The sequence below is a fragment of the Molothrus ater genome, chromosome 7 (genome assembly GCF_012460135.2).
Source record: "Molothrus ater isolate BHLD 08-10-18 breed brown headed cowbird chromosome 7, BPBGC_Mater_1.1, whole genome shotgun sequence".
NCBI lineage: Eukaryota > Metazoa > Chordata > Aves > Passeriformes > Icteridae > Molothrus > Molothrus ater.
This window is the reverse complement of record NC_050484.2, coordinates 2,572,398-2,581,641: the sequence shown is the minus strand read 5'-3', so window position 1 is coordinate 2,581,641 and position 9,244 is coordinate 2,572,398. Positions and strand designations below refer to the sequence as shown.

The window sequence follows — 9,244 nt, the reverse complement described above, 5'->3', positions numbered from 1 at the left end:
AGAACAGGCCCAAGAGCCAGCTCTTCCTGAACTATTAGCACCTGCCTGATCACAGAGCCGAGCTCGGGGAACAGAAACAGCAGCAGCTGCTGGCAGTGAGGTGGAAAAGCAAAACCTGGGACTGCTCCCATCTTGAACAAAGCAGGAGACACCAAAGCCTCACTTGCAGCACCAGGACCAAGGGCACGGCCCAAAGCCACAGCTCTGAGGCAGCAGAAGAGGTCTGCAAACAGCACAACATTGGCCCAACTTTTTTGAAGAACAAATTTTAACCTTTATTGACAGTAAACAAGGCTGTTCTTTCCAGCAACAATTGCAGCAGGGTCTAGAACAAAGTACAACAGAGAGACTGAGTTACTGTAGGTGAGCTCTGAGCAGAATCACCTTCTCTTAACTGTATTACATACTTGTTCCTTACTATGGAAAATGGGGACTTTTTTTCTCCCCATTATTTACTAATGACTTGGCCATTTCACACCTCCCTTGTGATAAAAACAAAAATTATTATAAGTGATTATCTCCCACACAAAACAACAGGAAAAACTACTGTAATAGGAACAATTAGGACTACAGAGCCCACACACCACTGGAAAACCAAATAATCACTCCAACAAGGAAAGCACAACACATTGAGGCTGTTAAAACCTTACTGACCGAACAAACAAAAGATTTTAACGTTTTGGGGATGAGTTTCTGTCCCTATCTGCAGCCCTGTGAAAGTCACACAGGAGATTAACATGAAGACTTTTCCTTTTTGCAGGAAACCTGGCAGTGGCACTGCTAGGAGGTACCCAAAGCAAGCAGAGCACCAAGCTGAGCAGGAGACTAAAGCAAGGATGGATAGACACATTTTTGGGATTCTGGGCTGTGTTCCAGCACCTTCAGCTCGCTGCAGCTTCCTGCAGTGCCACGAGATCATGCAAAGGGATTGGTGTGAGGAAAGGACAAGGCACAGTCTGGTTGGGTCAGGTTTCCAGCCCAGAGCTGGCCCCCAGACAGAAACCATCAGTGCCTGGATGCAGAAGGGAGCCGGGGCTGGGATTTCTGGATAAATCAGAGGCTGCACAAGGCCTGGCCGTTAGGTGTCAGCTGTGCACCGAACGTGTGTGACAGTGCCCTCCACACAACTCAGCAGTGAAGCACTCCAGATGCTGGAATCCAAAGTACAGGGAATTCTCAGAACTTTGGGCCTGGAAGCCAAAGCTTAGAATTAAACACAGGATTTGATCTGAGGCCTTGGAAAAGGCTCCCAAACTTAGGTGATAGAAGCGAGAATAGGATCTATAGTTTAAAGCAGAGACAAGTTAAAGAAGAGAAAGATTTAAAGATACAAAAAAACCCACCAAAATTGTTACAAAGGTAAACAAGGAGTTTAGAATGCAATATTCTAGGGTTTTGTGTCTTAACATGATTGGCTAAGAAAACTTACACTGTAGCATGAGTCCATAAGACAAAATATTTAATAATTAGGTCAAAAACATTAATATCCTTGCTAACAGTGTTTTATTGGTCAAAAAAGCCTTAAAAAGTCTTATAACTAAAGGTCTTGTGACCTTCTGAACCATGCAGTAAAGATGTGAGCCAAACTCACCCTTCCTATCTATATAGAAGAAAAATAGACAACATCATCTAAAAACTCAGAGGTGCAGTCTCTTAACTCACTCAAAACTCCTCCCAAAATCCCCATATTCAGTAATTAACCACCAGTTATATACAATGCAGCCTGTTTTACAGCTCCCAGTCCTTACAAAGCACTGCTCTAGTGGATTGACCCTGGCACCTCGTGCTTTAGGCTGCATTAACCTAGCCAGGCTGCAGGGTGGGTTATCCCTCAGGCTGGAATATTCACCTTTCTCAGTGCTCCTCTGCTCAGAGCAGGGTGTGGAACTCCTCAGAATGGCAGAGGCCTTCTCCTCGATAGAACTGATGGCCAAGCCACTCAGCACTCCTTTGTTCATTCTCCTCACCTCCTGCACAGCCCCCACAATCTCACCTCTGCGGGAATGGGGGAAATAAATGTTAACGTCACATTCTGTGCCACACCTTTAGTGATTCGTTACAAATCAGGGCTGAAAAGAACCCCCAGTTTCTGACCTGCTAAACCCTGGATGCTTTGTTTGAAGTCTCCTTATTAACTTGGTAAAGCTGCTCAAGTTCAGTGCATAAGGAGAAACAAAGATATCAGATGACTTCACAGAGGAACAAATGGATGTTTTCTGCAGGGAATTTTCCCCAGGATCCTAGAATTGCATCAAAATAAGGAAAAAAATGCATGGGTTAAGCATCATACAGGTAATACAACACCTCTTTCCTATGAAAATAAATATAAAATATAATTATATATAATAATATAAATATATATTCTATATCTAACATTTATAATATTATAAAATAGAATTCAATATAAAATATATAAATATTATATATTTATATATTTTATATATAAATATATATATATAATTAATATATAAATAATATTTTTATATATATATATATATATATAATTCATATAATTAAATATAAAATCTTAGACTCACAGAATGGTTTGGGTTGGCAGGCACCTTAAAGCTCATCTTATTCCTGTTTTATTCTAATAAAGTAAAATAATTGGATCTAATTTATTTTAGCTTAGATCCAATTACCATTTCCCAAAGGACCAGCATGTTTAAAGGGAAATCCCTAAAGACAGCAAATCTGTGTGGTTTATGTGAGCAACACCAGCAATTACTGATTTTCCCTTTACTCTCCAAGGACCAGGCTGAGCCAACACACAAAACCCTCTGTTTTAATGTAGAGGTTTCTTAGATTTATTCTAGAAAATCCAAGTGTTTCCTTCCCATCCATTACCCCAAACTCTTTCCTGTATAAAGCCTCATGACATTTATATTAAAAAAAATTGGTGTTCCAAGATGAAAAATCTAGTGCTAATGGGGAAACTCCAAACTGTCCTAGAATTAAGAAAAAACAGCTGGAGTGTCAGAGTTTGATGCAGGGCAGAAGAATGGTGCTTCCACTCTTCTGCCAGAAATTTATTACCAATATGTAAAGTATTTTCCTATCCTGACATAATTTTCTATCCATAATTTTCTATAATTTTCTACATAAATGTTATGTATCAAGAAGATTTAAAGCTCTTAGCCTGTCACACAAAGGACTGCTAGTAATAATTATTTCCTTTTTTATTATCTTCTAGTAAAGAATGTGCCAGCTGTTGAGTAGGTGATTTCATGAAGACCAGGGCGTTTGGTAGTAAATGTAGAGTATGAAAGAAGCCTTAAAGAGGCAAGAAATTCCTGCTACAAATTAAGAACAGACCCACCTCAGGCACTGAGGGCTTGGGGCCACCAACAGGAACAGAAGAATGTTCCTTCCCACTCACCACTATCTTCACTTCTAACAATAAATGTAAGAAAGCAAAGAGTTACTCACTGTTCTTGAGCTGACATCTTCTCTGCAGGTTCTGGGCAGCCCAGAGAGAAAAGCTTAGAACAAACTAAGGGAAAGAAGAGAACCTCCTAACAGAAAATGAGTGTCCTGAGAAGCACAGCAGTTCAGTTTGTGCAACATCCTTGCCCCAAAAGCGTCTCCTGAGATTTTAAGAGGAAACACAGCTCTGGATTAACAGTACCAGTGCTGAAGGCTGGTACAGGGAACCCCCAAACTCTCTGCCTTCAACACCCTTGGCACTTCTCACCACACCCATCACTCAAGTCTCCAACCACAAACCATGTGCATCTCACTCTGAAAAGTCCAGCATGGGAAGGAAGCACAAAAAGGAGGAGGAGGAGAAAAAAGAAAAGATTTCCATCTATGTAAATGGCTGGGCATTTACTAATTTGAGTTCAAGCACTGCAGGTGAAGTTTTCAAGGAAAAACATGGATGGATGAAAACAGCTGAATACAAGGATTCACTGCTGGAGAATGAGAAAATCTGAAACCCCAGCTGGCATTTATTCCCAGTTTACTTATGCTTGGAGAAGGAACAGAGCACTCCACTAATAAACACCATTATTTGGTTTATCAGCTTAAAGCACACAACTTTACCTCTTGAGTCAATCGAGTCTTGCTTTCCTTGGTGCTTTTTCATTTCTTTGCACATTACTGAAATATCTGCCACTGACAAGTCTTCCTTAGCATCAAACCAATACTCACTTCCTTCCTCATTTTTTAAACAGCCTTGGCAGTTGGGATAAAATTCAAGTGTTAAAGTTTAAATCATGGTATGCTACATAAATGAATATCAAACTTCTGTGCTGAAGAGGATTTCAGCTACTTACATCTCATGGTGCTACATTTCAAAGAGGTGACATTACTAGTTTGGAATTCTAATTTAAGTAGAAACTTTTTTTTAAGATGCAAGTAATTAATATAGAGCTATTATTACTTATCAGTCAATTTTGATAGCTGATATATAAACATTCCATCACAGAAAGGGCAGCTGTGTTCCCATTGACATGTTTTACACAGGCTTTCCTTCCTCCCCTGAGAACTTAGCTCACAAATGAAGGATTATTTTTACTAGGAGCAGATCACTCACCACGTTCTAGAGCCTGACCTTTAAGCAGTTCTTCCCACCTCTCAGGGGAAGCAGAGTCACCTGGCTGATCACCATCAGTCTGTGAGTTGTCCTACAAACATATTGCAGTTATATCACAGCACTCCCACCTGATTTTAAGTTATTTTTCAGAATATCAGCTCATGAAGCAGGTGAATTTAAAAAAAGTTGAGTCTGCTGATCATCCTTAAGAACCCCCCAAGTTATTTTATTTTGAAAGGGCAATTAAAATTGTCAACATATGAGCTGCATTTGCAATCAGTGGCAGAGGATCCCAGGCTGAGAGCCCTGAAGACTCTGATCACATTTGCAGGCACCTAAAAGGAGAAAATACTTCTCAGCATGACCATCTCCAAAACCCAGGAGTGAAGAATTCCCTACCATATTGACAGAAATCCCCTTTTCTTGACGTTTTGGTTCTTCAAAGTCAGCTTTCCCTTCACCTGAAAGATCACTAAAACACATCCGAGAATTTCATACAAAATATGGGACAACAATTTTAAGTTCTCCAGTAATTGAAATATTTCCAGAAGCTCACAGTAAAATTAACATAATTAATAAATTTTGGCTATTTTCATTATATCTTAATACTTTTCTATGTGACGTTCAGATATGTTGCTTACAATTTAAAATACCTGTGCAACTTTGACTAATTATTTACAAAACAAAAAATTGCCTTTATTTTTTCTTGATTAACTTCACTCATGCTTAACAGGAAACTTCAAACAGTCTCTAGCAGTTTACCCCATTCAGTAAAAACTTAATGCCAAATTTGTTTTCATCTCCACTTACAGAGAGTCACTGGATGGGGTCCCTGAATGTGTTCTGTCAAGTACCTGCCTGAAATAAGTTATTTTCTATCATTCTTCATATCTGAATGATAATCTTAGCAAAACAGCATCCTATTTTCTCTTCATATTATCTACATGCTTGATATTATCTCTGCTGGCAGCAAAGTCTTTTTGGGGTTTTGTGGTGTGGGATTTTTTTGGGGGAGTTTTTTGTTGCTTAGTGCCATTATAACTGTAGACAAAGATTTTTAGAAGTGAAAGCAGGGAACCAGGAAAATGGCCTGTAAATTGATAAATTTACTCTAAAGATAGTAAAGACACTCCCTGCTTTGCATACTAGAGCACCACAGAGGAAAAATGCTCTAAAATAAAAGCATTGTACCCACAGGGCAATGCTGATCTTTTAGCTAAACAGCCTGAAACGACAAAATGCATCCTGATATAAAGAAATTATAGGATTAACATCTTCTATGTTCATTCCTCAGTTAATTTAGTAAGTACAACAACAAATGCAAACTACTTACTCAGAGTAAAGACTCTTCCTGAAAAACTGTCAAAAAAAAGGAGAAATATTTAACTATAATTATCTTAATTATAAAACAATTTCTATTAAAAACATAAACCAGTTAAGAAATTACCTTGGAGGGGATGTAAAAGGAAGAGAGTGGGGGAAACTTCAGCTCAACTGACAGTGGTGGAAGCTCACTTAAAGGTGTGCCCATGTTTATTTCCTTTCTCATGTTGCTGTAATTATTGTCCAGTTCATCCAAAACCAACAGCAGAGATGAATATAACTCAGCCTTTTTCTCACAGCTATTAAAACATGCATAAGAAAGAAACATCACTTTAAACATTTCACTGATTTTACAGCTTCTGGAGATGCCCAAAGATTTTACAGGGTTTAAAGATTCCTCTCTAAGATTATAGTCTATAGAACATGAATTAACAACTGTATTGTGCATCACTTGAGTTTTATTCCTGGGAAAAAAGCAGGATTTTAGGACTGTGAATGCTATTAAAAAATTCAGGCTGGAAATAAGGCTTGGGGGTCCCTCTGGATAACACCACTAATTATAACCACTCTTAGAAGCTATGGATAGAATCTACCAGCAGCATTTAGCAATTTTTGCCTGCTAACCAGTCACCCATTTTATTTTAAAGGACATTACAGCACGTGCCTCCCAAGACAGGTGTTTTCCTCCAAGGCCAGCTCATAAACCTTGAAGCAGTGCTGGTAGCACATCTCATAATGGATGGCCAGGAGCTGCAGCTCTGCTTCAGTTGCTCTCTGCAGGATGTTCTGACAGCAGCTTGATGCAGGATTCTTCCCAGTTTGCTTGTTGGGATGTTCTGGCCTTTAAAAATAATAGTAACAATAACAGAATATTTATTTCAGGGCTTCAAGATTTTGTTTGAGGTGTTTTAATTTGAATCAAGGAGCTCAGCAGAAGCTATTTCTGATATGATTTAAGGCAAATCCTGCTTAGCCCACAATAATGATTGCAGCATTACAGTCAGTTTTATCTGACAGGTGGGAACTGCCCAAGCACATCATCATTTCTATCCACAAAGTGAAGCCTTAAGAACAAAAAGAAACTTAGCAACACTGTGGATCTGAAAACACACTGATTTTGTTTGCACAGCCATGTAGCTTAGGAATAGGAACAGGAATAGTTTAGGAATAAACACAGGAATAGTTTAGGATGGGAAGGATCTCTGGAGGTCTGCAACTGCAGAACAAGGCTGCTTTGGTCTTTGTTCAGCTGCAGGAAGTCTTCAGCTCACTCTTCTCACCTGTCCAGGCCCCTGCAGCACAAACGGCTGCCCAGCACACTTTTAATACCATCAGTTTTGCCAAGCCACAGACAACCTTTCAATCATGAAAAAACCTCTGATCCAGGATCTCAGATTCCAAAACCAAGAACAATTCCTGACCCACCTGTCACTGCCTGTCTTCCAGTCAAGATGATCTTTGGATTCCCCCTTTTCAAAAAAGAAAAAAAAAAAAATCAAAACTTACAGATTAACACCCATGGAGACAAATTAAAATTAACAAAACTGGTTCTGTCAAACTGGTCTGGTGGCCCTTTTGTTTTGTGTCAATTACCTGCAGGTGTGAGCTGAGAGCTCCTGTGGACCATTCTGTGTTGGAAGCAGCATCCACAGAGGTCTGACCCAGCCACCCCACGGGCTGAGCTTTGCTCATCACGGTCACCTCTGTGCTCACTGAGCACACACACACCTGGGCACTGCTGCTTCTGCTCGTAGGGAATCCAGCTCTGGAATCCGAGGCAGCATCCACAGTGACACTGGGGACACTCCTCAGGGCTTCAGCACGCTCTGTCTTCCCAGCAGAGGATTTATTTGCAGCTTCCATGGCAGCCACAGGGTTCTTGCCAGGGAGGATTTCTGGGGCTGGGAGCTGGGTTTCAGCATCCTCCCCAGTGCTGCTGGTGCCACGAGTGCCCACTGCAGGTTTTGCACAGCTGCTGAAGTAGAAGAGCTCTCTGTGTTTGCAGAGCTGGGCCTCCTCCCTGGGAGGCAGCAAGGGAATGTCTGGCTCCACTGCCACGCTCTGGGTGGGGCTCTGGCTCTTTCCAGAATCTTCTTCCCCTGCTGTGACTTGGGGTGGCACCTTGTCACCAATCAGTGGCACCTCTCCAACCTCCCCCTGCTCAGAAAACTCACTGCAGTTGTTCTTCTCCTCCTCGTACTCCTCGTGAGCACTGAGATACTCCAGCTGTGAGTCCTCCCCTAAATCTGCACCCAGGCAGGAGGTCTGAGTGAAGCAGCTCCTTCTGCTGCTCTTTTCCACCTCCATGGCACCACCACGCTCTCCTCCTCCTCCTCCTCCTCAGAGGGAATCACACAACTCACTGCCACTGCAACCTCTCAAAGTCACTGCCTTGGCTCTTCCTGCCTTAATAAAAATGAAGAGAAGGTCATGATGCTCCATAGTATACAGAAGGACAAAAAAAATACATTAAATTAATGTGATAATTAAATTAAATTAACCATCCTGTTTTCACCTACTACATGCTAACAGAGCAGGTAGGAATTCTACAGCACCTTCCTAAAGAAACCCCAAGGGTTGATTTCTGAATTGGTGGAATCCCTGTGACACCACACAGCACACAAAGGGTTCAAATAAAGGTTACTTATTTAAGAAGAGGTAAAGTTTGAGCTCTGTGCCTCCCAAAAGCTAAAAACCCCTTGGATGTTGGACAATGGGGAAATCAAGGCATATTCCTCTTCTTGCTTCCCCAGAATTAAGAAACTTACCAGGGACAAAACCCCAAGAAAACCTGAGAATCTTTACAATCAGAAAGTTGTAAAGGAGCACAGGAAGGTCATTTAGCACTAGAAGGAGGCTGGACAATTCACCAGACTAAAGCAATACACCTGCTCTGAACTTGCAGCAAGCCCGGTTTGGGCTACCAACACTACCAAAGAGCAGAGAGGAAGCACCCAGGGATGGAAGAAGCTCTTTGTGAAGCTTGTTTCTTAGAAATACTGTTAATTGTTCTCTGCCTGCCCTCAGAAGCTTCTAACAAAGAAAGGAATACCTAAAAACATTAGCCATATTTCTCAATTACGTCTGCTTTCTAAACTACTTAAATGACACATTCCAATTGCAGTCACTGTCTCTGACAGCCCTTCCCCAGAGGGTGGGGAGGAATAAGGATTAATATTCAAATGTGCAAATATTCAAGCCTTCCACTATCCCAGGTTGCTCTAAGGCCCCTCCAACCTAGTCTTGAACACTTCCATGGCTTCATTATACACTTCTATAGTTACTTTTGCCTCAGAAACGTTGTCCCTTTTACTACACTAACTTTACTTTCACCCCCCTAACTGAAGCTTGAGCAACTCCGTGGAATTAAAAAGCCAAATGCTG

General features: G+C 41.0%; 1 protein-coding gene across 1 annotated transcript; it reads right to left on the bottom strand.

Moving 5' to 3' along the window:
* Positions 1-256: 256 nt before the first annotated feature.
* On the bottom strand, positions 257-8,167 carry RBM44 (RNA binding motif protein 44). Its single transcript, XM_036387194.1, has 11 exons — positions 7,454-8,167; positions 7,286-7,329; positions 6,525-6,701; positions 5,985-6,159; positions 5,871-5,896; positions 4,937-5,009; positions 4,538-4,628; positions 3,320-3,393; positions 2,095-2,240; positions 1,850-1,995; positions 257-1,190 (listed from the first exon to the last, which is right to left on the bottom strand). Exons 1-11 carry the CDS (start codon positions 8,165-8,167, stop codon positions 1,177-1,179), a joined length of 1,680 nt encoding a protein of 559 aa, XP_036243087.1. The 3' UTR covers positions 257-1,176.
* Positions 8,168-9,244: the final 1,077 nt, after the last annotated feature.

What these genes read in the sequence shown, in the direction of transcription:
- RBM44 (XM_036387194.1), bottom strand. Translation starts at nt 8,167, where the DNA reads ATGGAGGTGGAAAAGAGCAGCAGAAGGAGCTGCTTCACTCAGACCTCC. An exon ending in TGGAAGACAGGCAGTGACAG is followed by an intron (nt 6,702 to 7,285) that starts GTGGGTCAGGAA and finishes TTATTTTTAAAG; the next exon opens with GCCAGAACATCCCAACAAGC. An exon ending in GAAAACACCTGTCTTGGGAG is followed by an intron (nt 6,160 to 6,524) that starts GCACGTGCTGTA and finishes ATGTTTTAATAG; the next exon opens with CTGTGAGAAAAAGGCTGAGT.